The sequence below is a fragment of the Pseudophryne corroboree genome, chromosome 9 (assembly GCF_028390025.1).
Source record: "Pseudophryne corroboree isolate aPseCor3 chromosome 9, aPseCor3.hap2, whole genome shotgun sequence".
Lineage (NCBI taxonomy): Eukaryota > Metazoa > Chordata > Amphibia > Anura > Myobatrachidae > Pseudophryne > Pseudophryne corroboree.
In genome coordinates, this window is record NC_086452.1 from 37,190,959 (window position 1) to 37,210,952 (window position 19,994).

General features: G+C 49.0%; 2 protein-coding genes across 8 annotated transcripts in view; both read right to left on the reverse strand.

Annotated features, from left to right (window-relative positions):
- The window catches only part of UBE2U (ubiquitin conjugating enzyme E2 U), a 90,127-nt gene extending 86,929 nt beyond the window's left edge, over positions 1 to 3,198 (reverse strand). For all 4 annotated transcript variants that reach the window (XM_063939179.1, XM_063939178.1, XM_063939182.1 and 1 more), the window contains exon 1: positions 2,926 to 3,198. The gene's annotated coding sequence lies outside the window, so the exon portion shown is untranslated. The remainder of the gene's footprint in view (positions 1 to 2,925) is intronic.
- A 4,987-nt stretch (positions 3,199 to 8,185) lies between these two features.
- LOC134957356 (uncharacterized) overlaps positions 8,186 to 19,994 on the reverse strand; it is a 56,291-nt gene continuing 44,482 nt past the window's right edge. For 2 of the 4 annotated variants that reach the window (XM_063939186.1, XM_063939185.1), the window contains 5 exons: positions 19,261 to 19,323; positions 17,303 to 17,365; positions 10,618 to 10,813; positions 10,320 to 10,379; positions 8,186 to 8,283 (listed from right to left, as the gene is read on the reverse strand). In XM_063939186.1, coding sequence (XP_063795256.1) covers positions 10,369 to 10,379; positions 10,618 to 10,813; positions 17,303 to 17,365; positions 19,261 to 19,323 — 333 coding nt within the window. In that variant the 3' untranslated portion in view covers positions 8,186 to 8,283; positions 10,320 to 10,368. The remainder of the gene's footprint in view (positions 8,284 to 10,319; positions 10,380 to 10,617; positions 10,814 to 17,302; positions 17,366 to 19,260; positions 19,324 to 19,994) is intronic. The other 2 variants (XM_063939187.1, XM_063939188.1) reach the window with 2 other exon arrangements.

Sequence of the window (19,994 nt, forward strand, 5' to 3'; positions counted from 1 at the left end):
TAAAAGGGGCTCTACCTGGTGTAATGTGTGTAAGTGGCGCTGTGTGGCGCAATTTGAATAATGGAGACTATTGTGCAGCCTAATATGAATCTGTATTATTTTTTGCCCACACCCCTTCCACATGAAGCCACGTCCCTATATTTTTGGCAAGTGGGGGGAGCTGCTATTTTGTATGTGGCCCTCGGATACTGACAGGAAATGTCAAGTGGCCCCTCAGCTGAAATAATTGCCCATCCCTGCTCTAACCTCTGTATTTAGACAGTTAGGATAGTCTGCAAGCTTATTATCAAGTCTTGGAGAGTAATACATTGCACTGTGATAAAGTACCAACCAACCAACCAGCTCCTAACTGTCATGTTACAGGCTGGTTTGACAAATGACAGTTAGGAGCTGATTGGTTGGTGCAATTTATCACTCCCCAGGCCTTGATAAATCTGGGCCTTAAGGGTCTATTCATGAAGCAGTGAAAGTGTGGAGAAGTGCCCAGTGGAGAAGTTGCCTATGGCAACCAATCAGTGTTGAGGTAACATTTATAAAATGCACTCTTTGAATTATAAGTAGCAGCTGATTGTTTGACATGGGCACAGGGCCGGTTCTAGCACTTGCGGCGCCACGGGCGAAAATTGGGGCGTGACTTCATAAAGGGCGTGGTCAGGTATGCCCCCTGTAGAGTTGTGCCCCCGTTTGTGCCCCGAGTACTGTGCCCCTGTTTGTGCCCCCAGTACTGTGCCCCCGTTTGTGCCCCCAGTACTCTGCCCCAGTACTGTGCCCCCTAGTTTGTGACGCTTACAAAAAATAAAAAATTTATTAATTAATACTCACCATCCCCGCCCCTGATTCCCGACCGCTGCTGACCTCCGTCTCCAGCCACCGGCGCCGCTCCTCTGATCTATGGGAGAGACGTCATGACGTCTCACCCATAGCACAGCATATACACTAGAGGTCAATTATGACCCCTAGTGTCTATGTGCCGATCCCACAATGCTGTGCGGTGCGCGATTACATCATCACACACCGCACAGCAGTGACAGCACAGCACCGGGGAGCACCACCAGTAGCGGATATTACCATGGCGGCGGCGCCCTCCGGATGGTGGCGGTGCCCCGGGCAAAAATCCTGTGTGCCCCTAGCAAGATCCGCTACTGCATTGGCAACTTCTCCACTAGCTCACTTCTCCACACTTTTCACTGCTTCATGAATAGTCTTCCAACATTAGGCACAGAGAACGTGATAAACTAATATCTAGCAACTTAAAATCAAGTATACCCTCTATATCTAGTGTTATGTTGGCAGATATAAATAACAATCCTAAACATTGAGAACTCTCCACCATATGTCACGACGGTACGGAAAAACAATCCATCGGTGAAATATATAGCCTGTCGGCACAAGGTTTTATACAGACAGAGGCAAATCGTCACATCAGTTTCATAACTGTGGAGCTTCTCAAATTCCCATCCTCGGCTGGAGCTCTCGTATTGAACCACTAATTATTTCCTGTCTCTCTGTAATACACAGACTATACCGCCATATGCTGTTTGTGCTGCTGTCTCCTATCACTTCATGAGAGCAGCTGTCATCATTCTAATGGACCTAATTATTATAGGGAGAAAAGTCCTATCTCCGGTGAAAACAGACCCTTTCTCCAGATATAGGGTTTCTCCCCACATATCAAGCCTTCCCTTACGGTGGTGACGATCGCTGTGTGACACCAGCGTTGGCCATTGCAGGCTACCTCTGGCGAAGGTTCCCCATGCAAAGCATTAGGAAAGTTATATAACAAGAACTGCGGCAGTACAAGTAGCGCCGCAGTCCTCCTATCAAGTCAGGGCGGTTACATGTGATCGCATTATCATGGCCCAGTTCCCACCCCAAAACGCCTTCTATCATGGAAAGATAGATCTGGACACCTTCAGCCTGACCCAGAATAGGACAGATATACATATATAAGTGTAAAGTCGCATCTGCACATTTGCTGCATGCATACACTCATCGGACTCGCAGTCAGGCCCTGTATATGCAGCTTTGCTTGTACTATTGATTCCTACACAACCAATAATATTTCAATACTGTATAAGGACACTAAAAGACAAAGATTAACATTTTTAATTACTAAAGCTCACATCAATGACTTGTTGGCGCGTTTCAAGTTGCTCTGATTTTCATACTAAGGGGTAAATATGTTTTGGGTTGTCTTTTTTTTACTTTTTTTCTTTTTTTTTTTACAAGTGATCAGCTTGTGCGTCCATCGGACACACATAGCTGATCACACTGCCGGGTCCCTGCTCAGCTTTCTCTGCCTGGGGCAGAGAAAGCTGGGCAAAAGGGTGCACATCGCAGTGCTGCCCTGTGATCTCACCAGCCTGAACTGGCGAGATTATCACAGGGCACACTGCGGTGCTTTTTAACATTTTTTGTTTTGTAAATTTGGCCACATCGCATTTCCCATTATAAGTATGGGGAATGCGATGTGGCTTACTAAAAAAAAAAAAATGACAGTTAAAGTGTTTGGAGTAGTTTTTCATGAAAACGGCTCCAAATGCCCTTTAATACATTTCCGTGATACTAAAATAATGTTAACACGTTTTTTCACATTATTTTACTAAAAAATAATGTTAATAAATAGGCCCCTTAGTGACCCATTTATCAATGAGTGATAAAACTCGTTGTGGATGATAAAACTCATTGCGTATGATAAATAGTGCTCCAGCAATCTGCTTCCAACTGTCACTTTTCAAACACGTGACAGGTAGGAGCTGAACACATGACAGGAGCTGATTGGCTGGAGCACCATTTATCAAACGCATCAAGTTTTATTATTCACAACCAGTTTTATCACTTCTTGATAAATGAGTCCTTTAAATTCATTGTGACAGGCAGTTTCTATTAAAATAAAGAGGATCTTAGACACCGTCTCATACTTACATAGGTCTGGGCTGATGACTTTCTTCAGAAGTTGATCTAATTTCAGCAGGTATGAGTTTTCTTGCAGTCATCATCACTTACAATACAAAAGATGGGGATAGGTAAGGGGGCTCATTCAGCTTTTATCATGATGCCATTGTATCCGTGTTTCATTACTGGGCTGTAAAGTTACCACAAAGCTGCTCTGGTCCCAGTGTTACTATACGTATGGGACTAGCTATACAGCTCCCTGCACCCTGCTGAATTGCACACACCTCGCTCATTCATGTTTGTTGAGGTTCCATTGTGTGCGTTTCCATAGCACCCAGGGTAACGTCCTACAGGGGTTGGAACGGAGAGCTTAGGATTTAACCTACTGCTCCCTGCAGGCCGGAACCATACACATTTACACTGACAGTCATACACACATTTTATTCTGATTTATTGTAATATAACTGGAAACAACACCTAAGCACAGATTATTAAAGGTATATACAATACATACAGTGTAATGTGTAACTCGTATACTCCATGTGCCGACAATTCCTGTACTCAGAATACGCAGCGGCTGATGCAGGGATAACATGAGCGTAAATTACTCGCTATATTCCCGCCCATATGCAGAATAGTATATATCTGGCTATGCGCCTTGCTACGCAACAGCAGCGTTTATGACTAAGGGGCCCGTTTGTCAACGTTGCGTATGATAAATAGTGCTCCAGCCAATCCGCTCCCAACTGTCATTTTTCAAACACATGATAGTTATGAGCTGAGCACATGACAGTTGGGAGCGGATTGGCTGGAGCACCATTTATCATCCGCAACGAGTTTTATCATTCAGTTTTATCACTTGTTGATAAATGAGCCCCCCTATGCACCTTTGGGTGTGGTTCATCAAAATTAGACCTGTCGACCTAGCACATGTCGACATATAAACCCTGTCGACAGTCCATCCATGTCAACCTAGTGACTGTCGACCTATAGTGGTCGACCTAAACATTGTCTACCTAGACAGTGTCGACCTTCAGACCGGATCCCGCACCTTCATCAGCGTGTATTTCCGGCTGGTCTGTAGCAATGCTGCGGGGGTGGTAGTTACACCACAGACCTTTGCAAATGTATGCAACTAAGATCTCTGAAATTGCTACCACCATGTAGTTATCAAATCCTGTTGCTGATGTCAACCAGTGTGCTGGGGGTACTAGTGCTTCTTGATCAGAATAACCCCCCCTTTAATGCACCGGCATGTCAATACTAATTGGAAAAGAGCAGTTACCAAACTTCTTGTTGCTGTTCTGAGAGGCACGGATGGGACCAGCATTAGGAGGGCATGCTGGTTCCTGCAGTGCCACAGGAGAAAATGGGGGTATCTATAGGTAAACTTGCTCCCAATAAATTACATTTGTGTATGTGCCATTATCAGAAAATACTGTATATGCTGTTATTAGTTTTCGGGGGTTAGCCGCAAATATTAGCCATACCTCCCAACATGACCCTCTCCAGGAGGGACACAATGCTCTGCTTCTGGACTTTTCTCTTAATTTATGATTGCCATCACCTGTGCTGAAACACCTTTCTTATCCATTAACCTGTTCAACACAGGTGCTGGCAATCACAAGTTAAGAGAAAAGTCCAGAAGCAGAGCATTGTATCCCTCCTGGAGAGGGTCATGTTGGGAGGTATGATTACGTAACACCTGAATGTAAGACATACTTGCCTACCTGACCCTCTCCATGAAGGAGAAAATGCTCTGTTCCTGGACTTTCCTGGTAATGTATGATTGCCATCACCTGTGGTGAGCTAGTTAATTGATAAGAAAGGTGTTTCATTACAGGTGATGGCAAGGGTTGGACTGGCCCACAGGGGTTCAGGGGAAACCACCGTTGGGCCCCACTGCAGGGCGATGCTTTTGAACCTGAAGAGTAGCTCCCTACCAGCACAGCTCCTGCGCACTGGCAGGGAACTACCCGTCGCTCTCCGGGTCGCAGTGGCTGTTTGTCACGTCACACAGCCACCGCGGCCTGCCCCCCCCCCCCCCCCCCCCGCATGGTCCGAGCACGCCTGCATTGTTGGACCGCTCCCCCTCCCCAAAATGGCGGTTCAACGCCACCGGTCTACCCCCTCCCCTGCCCAGCGACTGACTCTGCCTGTCAATCAGGCACTGCGCAGTTCAGACAGGAGCGATCAGGTCTGAATTAGCCCCATTGTAATGCGATCCTGGGCGGTAAGTTCCAGATCGCATTCAGTCTGTTACCTTCTGCCTAGACTAATCCCGCGTACAGATCCTCTATACTGTAAATGACATTTTTGGCACTGGACATAATTCCAGTTGCGCTGTCCGGTGAAGACACAGATGCTTTTGATCATTTCAGATTGTGTTTTGTGAAAGGCGTGAGACTCCCCTCGCCTGACGTCTGGCGCTGCTTGATGTGAGTGCGCAATATAAGTTTGTCCTGTTTTTAATAACAGTCTAATGGCAGGAATATTGATGCTGAGCGATACAGAAATGGAGTTTAATACGGAATGGTCCATCGGGGAATGGAACCTGGCCTGAACTGAGAATTATTTAAATATTAAGGAATGTGCTGTTAAAACAATCTCCTCATTGTAACACATTGAATATTAACACAGTCAATAAAATAGTTGTGTAAAACATGGAAAGAGTTTACTGGGAGACGTTTATTCGGTGCATTTACCATAAAACATTTAGAAGAGGCTTATAGTGAATTACATTAGATTAACACATGGATATCTAACCTGCATACTGTACTTTATATCAGCAGTTTGCCTACGTGGCTCTACCTTCTTCATAGGCACCAAGTGGGTCATTCTGACCCGATCGCACGCTGCAGTTTATCGCAGTGGTGTGATCGGGTCAGAACTACACATGCGCCAGCGCCCGAAGGCTGTCAGCCTGCTACGATCACCTCTGCCTTATTAACAGGCAGAGGCGGTCACTGGGCGGGTGGGGGGGGGGGGGGGCGGAACGGCAGCGTTTGGCCGCCGTTTCATGGGCGCGGTCCAGCCAACGCAGGCATGGCCAGACCAAACGGGGGGCGGGCCGCAGCGGCTGCGGGACGTCACATGCAGCCGCTGCGGGCCGGGAACCGATGAGTAGCTCCCGGCCACCATGCTAAAGCTGCGCTGGTCGGGAGCTACTCTTGAAGTGCAAAGGCATCGCCGCTGTGCGATGCCTTTGCACTTCTGCAAGGGGGGGGGCACTGACATGCGGGGCGGACTAGCCCTGTGCTGGGCGTCCCCCCGCATGTCAGTGTAAATGATCGTAGCTGTGCTAAATTTAACACAGCTACGATCATCTCGGAATGACCCCCTAAATTAGATGCTTGTGAGAAAAGTTAACAAACTCAAAGTCATATTTAGCTGGCGGCAGCCCCCTTCTGCAATAAGATTTGGCGGTTTTTGTCAGAGATTAGCTCCCCGTGCATTGGTAATCCTAATTAACAAGCGTCGTAATGATACATGTATCAACAAAATGCTTGTTCTGTCTCAGGACGGTGACAACTAACCAAAATAAAGGAACGTGCTTTATTCTGCAAACAAAGGTCCTCATTCCGAATTGTATGCAAAAGCCTAAGCAGGTGCAATTTTTACGCCTTCGGACATGCAAACCAACGCAGGTGAAGCAGCCGCCCAGAAAAGAATAGAGACGCGCACTGGAACTATCGCAAAGTCCTCAGCAACCGCGCACACATATTGTACGCAGCATCGGCGCAGAAATGAGTGAGTCTATGGGTGTACAGACAGGCCATGGCAGTATCGACGCTGATGGCATATTTCTCTGCATACATGATTGCAGCTGGATGCAGACATATGCCCCCAAAAAGGACGTGGTATGCGTTTTTGCTGCTACACCCCCACCCCAAAAAAAAACCGGTCCCTTCCCGTCAATCTCTCTGCGATTAAATCCTCACAGCGAGCCGCATTGCAGGGGTAACCTGGCACTTGCGCAGTACGACTCAAGTCTTCAGATGAGTACAAATCGGAATCAGGACCAAAGTCGTTTTCTGTGATCACTAGCTGTCCAATTTTACTTTTTAACATTTTTTTTATTATTTTTAATAAGTTACTTCTGGAAAGTCTGCACAAGCATGAGCTGTCTAGTGGAGTCACGTGGGCGTATACAGGGCCGGTTCTAGCCCTTGTGGCGCCCTGGGTGAAAATAGGGGCGTGGCTTCATACAGGCGTGTGGTCAGTTATGCCCCCTGTAGAGTTGTGCCCCCTGTAGAGTTGTGCCTCCATTTGTGCCCCCTGTAGAGTAGCGCTGCTTACATTAAAAAAAATAAAAAAATTAATACTTACTATCCCCGCTCCTGATTCCCGACCGCTGCAGACCTCCGCCGGAGCCGCTCCTCGGATCTATGGGAGAGACGTCATGACGTCTCTCCCATAGCACAGCATAGATAGACACTAGAGGTCAATTATGACCCCTAGCGTCTGTGCCAGTCCCACAATGCTGTGCGGTGCGCGATGATGTCATCGCGCACCGCACAGCAAAGGTCCTCTCCACGAAGGGAAACTAGACGGGTAGCGTCTAGTTCCCTTCACAGCGGGGGGCACTGCCAAACAGTAGCGGATCTTGCCATGGTGCGACGCCCTCCGGATGGCGCCGGCGCCCTCCGGAAAGGCGGCGCACCGGGCAAAAATCCTGTGTGCCCGTAGCAAGATCCACTACTGGGTGTATATTCTCTTCAGACTGGGCCAGCAAAGTGATAGGAAAACCTCTACTGCCAGTATACGCAGGGCAGCTACGGTACATAACAGTGCCTATGCTAAGCAATGTTCGCCTCCAAAACAACTAGAAAGGGCAAAGGGCACGTGAGTGTCAGAACTGGACCATGGAGCAATGGAAGGAGGTGGCCTGGTCTGATGAATCAGGCGTGGACGGCCGGGTGTGTGTGCGTCGTGTACCTGGATAGGAGATGGCACCAGGATGCACTATGGGAAAAAGGCAAGCTGGCGGAGGCAGTTCGGTGCTCTATGTAATGTTCTGCTGGAAACATTGGGTTCTGCCATCCATGTGGATGTCCCTTTTACACCTACAGCATACGCAGACCAAGTGTACCCCTTCATGCCAGCGGTGTTACCTGATAGTGGTGACCTCTGTCAGCGGGATAATACGCCCGGCCACATTGCTCAGCAATGGCGTGACTGAGGAACAGGACAAAGAGCTCAAGGTGTTGACTTGAACTCTAAATTCCCCAGATCTCACTTATGTTAAGAAGCGACATAATAAAAGAAGAAGTAGAGTAACATACACATATTGTCATTTAAAAAAAAGAAGTTTATTTTCTCCAACTCTAACGTTCAAAAACAATGTAACTAATAACCGGTCTGGATACTGACGCACTTAGTGTCATCCTAGAATTAAAGATTAAATAGATTTAGTTTAAAATAAAAACAAATGTTCAATGAAGAATGGCTGTAATATAAAATTATATATATATATATATATATATATATATAAATATATAAATAACATTATCTATGTAGCCACGCTTCACGTGGCATTTTTTGTTTACACCACCTGGCGTCAGTCTGGCTTGCAATGTGCTGGTGCCGGGCTGCAGGGGGTGCTGTGGGCAGTGGAGGAGCTCACTGAGTGGGGCTGCTCTAGCCAGAGGATCCCAGCTGCCCCGCCTCCACCTTGTCCCAGCCTACCCTGCACTGGAGACATGCTGCAGACATTGCGGGTCTTCAAGCTCCCCCTCTCCTGCCTGTAGCCCACAGGGCAGTGAGAAGGATGCCGGGTGGGAGAAGGGGAGGGTGCGCAGTGGGCTGCTGGCTGCTTGCCTCCTGTAATGGGGCTATGTCCACTCGTGCCTCCATGGTCTTTGGTCTCCTCCTCAGTGTGTGTCCCGTCCACCCTTCCCCGATGCCTCATGGTGACGCCCAGCTTTGGGAAATTTCTGTGGAGAACACTGGAAGCTACAGTATCTGTCTAAGGTGCCCATTTACCAATGATCGCATCTGCAATGCAATCCTGGGCACAGATCGCATTGCATAATGCGATCATATTGGGTGCATTTATCACCCGGCCCGGGCAGGGACAGGGGCTCCGAAGGGAGCCCATACCTGGGATGTGCCAAGTGTGGTGTCCGGGCCTCTGCTCATGCGCGGCAATCGTCACCGCCATGTACACTGCATATTTCTGGCGGAGAGTTACTGGGGAACCCTGCCGGTACTACATCCCGCAAAATGTAGCCCATAGGATACAATGGGCCACTTCTCTCCTGCAGTGTACAGAGGCAGTGAGTTCCGGGTCAGGAGCCGGCAGCAGCGCAGGTAGAAAGGAGAAATAATGTAAGTGCCTACACACTACACTACACTATACTGCACTACACTACACTACACTACACCCTAAAGGTGGGAGGGGGGATGTAAGCTGCTCTACCTGATGTAATGTGTATAAGGGAATCTACCTGTTGTAATGTTTGTAAAGTGCTCTTCCTGGCATAATGTGTGTAAGGGGCTCTAGAAGGGCTCTACCTGGCATAATGTATACAAAGGGATCTACCTGCCATAACGTGTATAAGGAAGTCTACCTGGCGTGACGTGTATAAGGAAATCTACCTGGCGTAACCTGTATAAGGGGCTCTACCAGGCATAACGTGTGCAAGGGGATCTACCTGGAGTAACGTGTGTAAGGGGATCATCTACCTGACGTAATGTGTGTAATGGGGCTCTACCTAGCGTAATATGTATAAGGGGATCTACCTGGAGTAACTTGTCCCTACATGGCGTAATGTGTATAAGGGGCTCTACCATGGCATAATGTGTGTAAGGGGCTCTACCTGGCGTAATGTATGTAAGGGTCTCTACCTGACGTAATGGGAGAATCTACCCCATATTTTTTGGGCGCACCGATTCTCTTTCTGGCACAGGGCACTAAAATGTCTAGCTACAGCTCTGCAGACTAAATTGATTTACTGTAAGGGTGCATACACACGGTGAGATTCGGACTTATCCGATTCTCACCGTGCGACAGGGGGCCGGGTCGGCACTTAGCCAGTATCGCAAGCACATAATAACTGTGCTTGCGATGCTGGCTATGTGCGATTTCAATCCTGACTATCTCTTCTATAGAGATAGTCAGGATTGACTTGCCTGCACAGCCTATTTTTTCTTCCGATGCCGACCGCGCGGGGCCGCGCATCGGCATCGGATCGGGATCGCAAGGTGACTGTCACCTTGCGATCTGCACTATATTTTCTTCCGATTCTGACTATATAGTCAGAATCGGAAGAAAATATCTTACCGTGTGTACACACCTTAAGAGTCGTCTATCGCAAACACAAGCAGATTACACATCTCACATGTGAATATTACTAATTACATCCCCTATCCTAGTAGTTGCTTATGAATTGTACATCTGAGACTAATCCTATTTCTCATACCTCAAATGTTGGTGCTGGCGGCTCCTGGCCCAGAACCTCTTTCAGCTTGTTAAGCTTTAGCTGGCAAGCGGACATATAAAACAGGAAACGTGTATGTCAGTAACACATACAGTACACACTGACACTTGTACAAGAACATCCAATGTCTCTTCCTGCTGCTTGTAGCAAACTTGCACATAATACGCCTAATCCTGAGCGGCTCCTAATGCATATACATCAGCACACACATGCGGCATTACACTTACCCTCAGTGTGCAAATGTGATTTCCCGGCAGCATTCTGAGCTGCAAGTACGCACCTGTGTGTAATTTGCGGAGGCGCTTCAGCAGAGTGTGGGATTGCAGTGCCCCTTGATGCGTGCTGGGCGGACCTTCTAGAGTGACAGACAAACTGTAACCCCCAATGCTGTGCTGTGTGCGCTGTGCTTTGTAAGCTACCTCCAGTGTCCTCGGTGCTGGCCCAATAGCAGCCACGGATGACTGCCTGGTCTCTAGCTGCTGGGAAGGGTTATTTTATTTTAAGGGATACAATGACATTTAGGTGACTGGATTTCTATATGTGTTTCAGGCATCAATATAATGAGCTGGCAAAAATATTTAACTCTCTAAGGATTCCAGAAGGAATCAAGGGGACGAACGGGATCCTGGCCATCGATATGTTTAGGCAGCAAAAGGGGGAAAGGGGGTTAGGCTTTGGGTGCAGGCACGGGAAGGTTAGGGTTAGGGACCGAGGAGGGAGGGTTAGGGTTAGGCACATAGGGGTATATTTACTAAGGTCCCGATTTTGACCGAGATGCCGTTTTTTCTTCAAAGTGTCATCTCGGTAATTTACTAAGCAAAAATCACGGCAGTGATGAGGGCATTCGTAATATTTTGGAAGTCCTAGGAAAAAATCACGAATCAATACACCATCGGTCAAATACGCCTGCAATTTGGTAGAAATCGGTCATTTACTAAAAAGTGCAAAACACTGCCGACAATAGCCAAACACTGCCGTGCTAAAATACAAATCGTGAAAAAGTGCTAAAAAAAAACAGACCTGCTTTTTTATCCCGTGTTTGTATAGGCATGCACGGATCCATGAGATCCGTGCATGTTTATCAGTGGGAAGGGGTGGGAAATGTTATAATTTTTCAAAAAAAAAATTGCGTGTGGTCCCCCCTCCTAAACCAAAGCAGCCTCGGGCTCTTTGAGCCGGCCCTGGTTGCAAAAATATGGGAAAAACATTGACAGGGGTTCCCCCATATTTAAGCAACCAGCACCGGGCTCTGCGCCTGGTCCTGGTTCCAAAAATACGGGGGACAAAAAGCGTAGGGGTCCCCCGTATTTTTGAAACCAGCACCGGGCTCCACTAGCTGGACAGATAATGCCACAGCCGGGGGTCACTTTTATACAGTGCCTTGCGGCCGTGGCATCAAATATCCAACTAGTCACCCCTGGCCGGGGTACCCTGGGGGAGTGGGGACCCCTTCAATCAAGGGGTCCCCCCCCAGCCACCCAAGGGCCAGGGGTGAAGCCTGAGGCTGTCCCCCCATCCAATGGGCTGCGGATGGGGGGCTGATAGCCTTTGTGAAAAGTGTTTGATATTGTTTTTAGTAGCAGTACTACAAGGCCCAGCAAGCCTCCCCCGCAAGCTGGTACTTGGAGAACCACAAGTACCAGCATGCGGCGGAAAAACAGGCCCGCTGGTACCTGTAGTACTACTACTAAAAAAATACCCCAATAAAGACATCACACACACACCTTGAAAGTATAACTTTAATACATACATGTGTGATACCCGGAAACTGCAGCCCAAATCAACTGTGGCACTACAGGTGCCAGCATGACTTTAATAAAAGTAAAATGTTTGCTGGAGTTGCATAGCACTGTGCCAGCAGCCTACGGCTTGCAGCACAGAAGGAGTTAACAGCACAGCTCATAGCTATACAGATTAGTCTGCAAAATGCAAAGGGCATGACTCACTCATTTGCAGACTCAGAGCGGGAAACTGAGAGCGGGAAACACAGAGCGGGAAATCCCAGATAGAATGTGTACCTGGGAATGCAGGGTTATAAAAAGGTTGTCCTGCAGCAGCCTGGGGAGGACAGTCAGTGAGGAGAGTGAGCAGAAGTGAGGTGGATTTAGCCAGAAAGATGTAGCCCCAGTGAGGGCTCCCCACATGTTTAGGTGGGGAGTGATGCCAGCCACAGCAAAGCACTTGATGACAGAGGGAGACATCGCAGTGTGAGAGCAGCAGTATGCAGAATCCAGTGAAAGGGTGATGCCAGGAGAAAAGTGTGCTAATGGTGTGAGTCTCAAGAGGTATCTGGGTGAAGTGGTCGGAAGCCACGCGGCGTGAGTAAGCGCCCCCATGGAAAAGTATCTCGAGAGGTATCTGGGTGAAGTGGGCGGAAAGCCACGCGGCGTGAGTAAGCGCCCCCAAGGAAAAGAATCCTCAGTAAGAGAGAGAGAGAGACGGTCACCTAATGTGTAGCACTACTGGTCACAGAATGCCCTGGTACGTAATGCTGTTTGCCATGTATATGCCGCTGCGACTAAGCGATGCGCTGGAGGAGGTGCCCTGATGTGTGATCCACTGTAATTTATGCTTTGTGCTGGAGGAGTGTTCACAGGTTATCCCTGCAATCTCCCTGTTTGATGTTTGAATAAACTTTATGCTGTTTATCTGAGATGGGCTGGCGCCCAATTCTTTATGCGCTGCACCGACACCTGTAGTCCACACCCACAATGTACTTGTAGTTAAAGACCTGATTCTTCAGGGGACCCTCTGGTAACTGTGCCTGAACCCATGACCAGCCGGGGCAAGGTAAGGGTGATGTACTATACACAGTGACTGCAGATCTTGCATACCTAATACTAGTGGGTTATCACACATGCACACCAACATACATACTTACCTATGTTCCCACGCAGGTCGGTCCTCTTCTCCAGTAGAATCCATGGTGTACCTGTAGAAAAAATTATACTCACATAATCCATGGTTGAATGCTCCTCTGCTTGTAATCCTTTTGTAATCCACGTACTTGAAAAAATAAAAAAACGGATACCTGACCACGAACTGAAAGGGGACCCATGTTTTCACATGGGACCCCTTTCCCCGAATGCCAGAAACCCCCTCTGACTGATGTCTAAGTGGGTTTCTTCAGCCAATCAGGGAGCGCCACGTTGTGGCACCCTCCTGATCGGCTGTGTGCTCCTGTACTGTATGACAGGCGGCACACGGCAGTGTTACAATGTAGCGCCTATGCGCTCCATTGTAACCAATGGTGGGAACTTTCAGGTCTGCGGTTGACCGAAAGTGACCTCACCGCTGACCTGAAAGTTCCCACCATTGGTTACAATGGAGCGCATAGGCGCTACATTGTAACACTGCCGTGTGCCGCCTGTCAGACAGTACAGGAGCACACAGCCGATCAGGAGGGTGCCACAACGTGGCGCTCCCTGATTGGCTGAAGAAACTTACTTAGACATCAGTCAGAGGGGGTTTCTGGCATTCGGGGAAAGGGGTCCCATGTGAAAACATGGGTCCCCTTTCAGTTCGTGGTCGGGTATCCGTTTTTTTATTTTTTCAAGTACGTGGATTACAAAAGGATTACAAGCAGAGGAGCCTTCAACCATGGATTATGTGAGTATAATTTTTTCGACAGGTACACCATGGATTCTACTGGAGAAGAGGACCGACCTGCGTGGGAACATAGGTAAGTATGTATGTATGTTGGTGTGCATGTATGTATTAAAGTTATACTTTCAAGGTGTGTGTGTGATGTCTTTATTGGGGTATTTTTTTAGTAGTAGTACTACAGGTACCAGCGGGCCCGTTTTTCCGCCGCATGCTGGTACTTGTGGTTCTCCAAGTACCAGCTTGCGGGGGAGGCTTGCTGGGCCTTGTAGTACTGCTACTAAAAACAATATCAAACACTTTTCACAAAGGCTATCAGCCCCCCATCCGCAGCCCATTGGATGGGGGGGACAGCCTCGGGCTTCACCCCTGGCCCTTGGGTGGCTGGGGGGGGGGACCCCTTGATTGAAGGGGTCCCCACTCCCCCAGGGTACCCCGGCCAGGGGTGACTAGTTGGATATTTGATGCCACGGCCGCAAGGCACTGTATAAAAGTGACCCCCGGCTGTGGCATTATCTGTCCAGCTAGTGGAGCCCGGTGCTGGTTTCAAAAATACGGGGGACCCCTACGCTTTTTGTCCCCCGTATTTTTGGAACCAGGACCAGGCGCAGAGCCCGGTGCTGGTTGCTTAAATATGGGGGAACCCCTGTCAATTTTTTCCCCATATTTTTGCAACCAGGGCCGGCTCAAAGAGCCCGAGGCTGGTTTGGCTTAGGAGGGGGGACCCCACGCAATTTTTTTTTTAAGTTTAAACATTTTTTTTTTTTTTTACAAAGTGACAATAAAGCCCTGCACGGATCTCTCAGATCCGGCCGAGATTCATTGTATTAAAGTCGGCAGTGTTTTACAAGTCACTCACGTAATACACTGCCTAAAAAAACGAATGACATTGACATCGGAAAAACCGAAAATGCAGAATACGGCAGCTTAGTAAATTAGTCGTAATCAATTCAAAAAGTTGCATATTTACACTTTCGATGTCATTCGTGATTGAACTTTGACCTCAAACGGGAAAATACGAATCTTAGTAAATTTACCCCATAGAAGGGGAGGTTAGGGTTAGGCAACAAACAGGGAGGGTTAGGTTTAGGCAGTGGAGAAGGGAGGGTTAGGCTTAGGCAGTGGGGAAGGGAGGGTTAGGGTTAAGCAGTGGGGAGGGTTAGGGTTAGGCAGTGGTGAAGGGAGGGTTAGGGTTAAGCAGTGGGGAAGGGAGGGTTAGGGTTAGGCAGTGGGGAAGGGAGGGTTAGGGTTCAGCAGTGGGGAAGGGAGGGTTAGGGTTAGGCAGTGGGGGAGGGTTAGGGTTAGCAGTGGGGAAGGGAGGGTTAGGGTAAGGCAGTGGGGAAGGGAGGGTTAGGGTTAGGCAGTGGGGAAGGGAGGGTTAGGGTTAGGCAGTGGGGAAGGGATGGTTAGGGTTAAGCAGTGGGGAAGGGAGGGTTAGGGTTAAGCAGTGGGGAAGAGATGTTCTAATTGTAAAGCGCAACGGAATATGCTGCGCTATATAAGAAACTGTTAATAAATAAATAAATTAATAAGGGAGGGTTAGGGTTAGGCAGTGGGGAAGGGAGGGTTAGGCAGTGGGGAAGGGAGGGTTAGGGTTAGGCAGTGGGGAAGGGAGGGTTAGGGTTAGGCAGTGGGGAAGGGAGGGTTAGGGTTAAGCAGTGGGGAAGGGAGGGTTAGGGTTAGGCAGTGGGGAAGGGAGGGTTAGGGTTAAGCAGTGGGGAAGGGAGGGTTAGGGTTAGGCAGTGGGGAAGGGAGGGTTAGGGTTACGCAGTGGGGAAGGGAGGGTTAGGGTTAGGCAGTGGGGAAGGGAGGGTTAGGGTTAGGCAGTGGGGAAGGGAGGGTTAGGGTTAAGCAGTGGGGAAGGGAGGGTTAGGGTTAGGCAGTGGGGAAGGTAGGGTTAGGGTTAGGCAGTGGGGAAGGGAGGGTTAGGGTTAGGCAGTGGGGAAGGGAGGGTTAGGGTTAGGCAGTGGGGAAGGGAGGGTTAGGGTTAAGCAGTGGGGAAGGGAGGGTTAGGTTAAGGCAGTAGGGAAGGGAGGTTAGGGTTAGGCAGTGGGAAAGGGAGGGTTAGGCACCAAGCGGGTAGGGTTAGGCACCCACAAGGGAGGATTAGGGTAGGGGTAAGGTGAGTGTTAGGGGGCCAAAGGGGGGGCTGTCAGGATTCTGATGAAAGGGATGCCGCTGTTGGTATACTCAGAGGCGTCACCAGGTGTGGTGATACCCGGTGTTCACCCTTGATATCCCAGCGCGCAGGGGTGGCGCTCACGGCAAAAAGGGGACGTGGCCATAAATAAAGGGGCGTGCCCTCATCTCCGGAGATGCTGGGCTGTACTGGGCTGCCCCCGGAGACTCCCAGTGCTGTCGGTTCCTCTTCTATGGCAGGAGCCGGGTACTGTAGCAGACTTTCACACTGCAGCACCCGGCCCCTGTCACTGCGGAGGAGCCCACATTCTGGTGTCACACCCGGGTGCGGGCCGCACCCCCCGCACCCACCTTGTGACGCCACTGGGTATACTGACCGCCAGCATCCTGTCCATCAGTAACTCATACTGAACCCGGAATCACTCTTACACTGTGTCGGACTGCGCTGTACAAGGAACCACCGAGACCCTTAGACCCACTGGAGACACCTGAGGTAACTTTAGTTGGCAACTCACACAGGCCTTAGTCATACCTCCCAACTGTCTCGATTGTCGCGGGACAGTCCCGTTTTTTTGGGAATGTCCCGCTGTCACACCCGCGGGCCACAGTGTCCCGCAGTGGTGGGGGTGCAGTTGGGAGGCTCTATCACTCGCTGCTCGGTGAATAGACGCTGAGCGCATGCGCACAGCATCTATTTACCGGGAGACAGAGGGAGAGCACTGGGCACGCCCCCTCAGTGAGAAAAATGGGGGTGTGGCTCGCGATCGCGACACTCCAGCAAAGTTATGCCCCCTTTCCGGAGGCCATGCCCCCTTTTCCCGGCGGGCGTGGCTACGCCGCACCAAAGTCCCTCTTTCTCCGGCTATAAAGTTGGGAGGTATACCTTAGCGTTATGGGCCCTACACATTCAGCGATATGCTGCCGTGGCGCCCGACGGCCGATACGGCCAACGGGCAACCCGGCGGCGGGAAAGGGGGGGGGGAGTGACGGTGGGAGTGAAGTCACCCAGCCCCATAGCAATGCATGCTAATATGGACGAGATTGTCCATATTGGCCGGCACGTATAAGCGACCCGGCACCAACGATGAACGAGCGCGGGGCCGCGCATTGTTCATCGTTGGTGCCTACACACTGAAAGATATGAACGAAATGTCGTTCATTAATGAACGAGATCGTTCATATCTTTCAGTGAAATTGCCTAATGTGTAGTGTCTATCATTCACCTGCAGGGAGCGGAGTTTCATTTCCAGACACATCTTCTCCTGCTCAGTGTTCTCTAATATCTCCTAAAAGTAAAGTGTATATTATAGAGGTGTTACACCAATGGGAATAGCAACATAGAAACACGTAATCATGTATCTTTCTCTAAAGTTACAGGGCGGGATGTACTAAAGGTAAAATGCGTCCAAAACCCCAAAACTTCTGACTTTGGCTGCAGTTCCATGTGTACTAAGCACCGGAATGCGAAGACTATGGGCATTTATCCACATTTTGCCCAGAAAGGGATCCAATTGGATCCCTCCCAGCACCCCCTGTGGCTGCCTCTCTTATCGGGAGAGCTGTCCTTTGCGGTACTAATTGCATATGTAAGAACATATACGATTAGTATAGAGGCGGTAAGTGGCGGGATGTACCGCACCGTGGAAGCGATGTTTAGTACATCCTGCCCACAGTGTCACGATTGAGTTCAGCCAATGAAAGCACACGTTTCCCCTCAAACAGAAGTCACTAGGACCTTATGAGCTGCGTATAAACATCAGTATTAATTTCTCCAGTGTAACGCAATGCTAGAAAACACAGCCCAGCCCGCTGGAGGTTTCCCACCAAGGGGAATATTTACTAAGGTGGGAGTTTTTCAGAACTGGTGATGTTGCCTATAGCAATCAATCAGATTCTATCTATTATCTTCTAGAAGCAGCTTGATAAATGTAAAGTAGAATCTGATTGGTTGCTATGGGCAACATCACTAGTTCTAAAAAACTCCCACCTTAGTAAATTTACCCCCATGTCCGGTATGGTCAGTTGGGTAGAACGCTGGAAGGCAAGTAAGTAACATTCTGTTTAGCTTCTGAAACTCCAGTTCTGGGTGGAATTGTTACCCTCATCAGGACGCTTGAAGCCGTGACCATCCTTGACAAAATAACCAGGGTACAGTATATTATTATTATTATTATTAATAATGTGTATTAGATTAGCAGAATGGATTTTAAGTCTCAGTGAGCGAGGAGAGAGAGGCGGAGTTGAGTACAGTTGTGGGGCTAATGGGGAGAGCCTAACTGCCCCCTCTGCCGTTAACCCCGGGGTAAATAATATTCATTATTAATAACAGAGCCCTGTTGGCAGAAGTAACCCTGGTGGTCTAGTGGGGGGGGGGGGGGGGGGGGGATGATATGTCCTCCACTGTCATGCAATAGCCACGATGTGTGGCTCTCTGCCACCAGCCCTAGGGAGCCGTGATGTGTGTTATCTGTTTAGGCGTGCATCCTTATTATGCATACCCTCCAGCTGTACCTTTTTGGGCGGTACAGTACCATTTTTTTTTATGGTCTGTACCAGCCAAAAAGGGCTTTGTACCGATTATTTACTCACTAAATTTCCATTGAAAGTATAGGAAAGGGGGGCGTGGTCACACACCCTTTAACTGTGGCCACACCCCTTTTCCTAATTTGTACCGGTTTTTGAGTGTAAAATGTTGGAGGGTATGTACTATGTATAGATTCTCCATACATACAGTAACTCACCAAGGGTTCCAGCAGGGGGAATTACTCATAGTGGCAGATTCAATTATCTGTGATGTTCCGTCAGACTGTGCTGGGCAGAGTGCAATCACACAATTAATGCTAAGCCAACTAGCGTAGCATGATGTACACTGTGGTATGCGGTCAATTTGCCGGCGGTCAGGATACCGATGCCAGAATACCGACACCCGGTGAAATGTCGGCAGTCGAAATCCCAACCGGGACCCAGAATCCACGCCACCACCAGAGAGGAAATGGATTAGTGTGGCGCCCGAAGGTCCCGCAAGGGGACACGGTGTGCTCGCCGCTGGTATTCCAGCTGTCGGGATTCCGGCGTTGGCTTGCTGACCGTCGGGATATCATACTGATCCGCCCACTGTGATGTAATCTCAGTGTGCAATTCCCACAAGCCTCAGTGTAGAATGCAAGAGTCTATAATTCACCTGCAGGAACTGGAGTCTATTTTCCAGGCGCACCTTCTGCTGCTTGTTGCTCTCTAATTGCTCCTAAAAGTAAAATATGAGTTAAAGCAACGTTAACGTCAGTGACAACAACAACACGGAAACACGTAATCGTGTATCTTTCTCTACAGTTACAGTTTTTCCTCCACACGCATATTCTCCTGTTCAGTGGGGGTCATTCCGAGTTGATCGCTAGCTAAAAATGTTCGCTGCGCAGCGAGGAAGCAAAAAAAAAAAGGCACTTTTGCGCATGCTGCGCAGTGCGCACGCGCGACGTACTTTCAAAATGGCCGATGTAGTTTCACACAAGGTCTAGCGAAGTTTTTCAGTCGCACTGGTGGCCGCAGAGTGATTGACATGAAGTGGGCGTTTCTGGGTGTCAACTGACCGTTTTCAGGGAGTGTTCGAAAAAACGCAGGCGTGCCAGGAAAAACGCAGGTGTGGCTGGCCGAACGCAGGGCGTGTTTGTGACGTCAAATCAGGAAATGAACAGTCTGAAGTGATCGCAAGCTAGGAGTAGGTCTGGAGCTACTCTGAAACTGCACAATTTTTTTTTGTAGCCGCTCTGCGATCCTTTCGTTCGCACTTCTGCTAAGCTAAGATACACTCCCAGTGGGCGGCGGCTTAGCGTTTGCACGGCTGCTAAAAACAGCTAGCGAGCGATCAACTCGGAATGACCCCCAATGTTGTGTAATTGCCTCTGTAAGTAAAATATA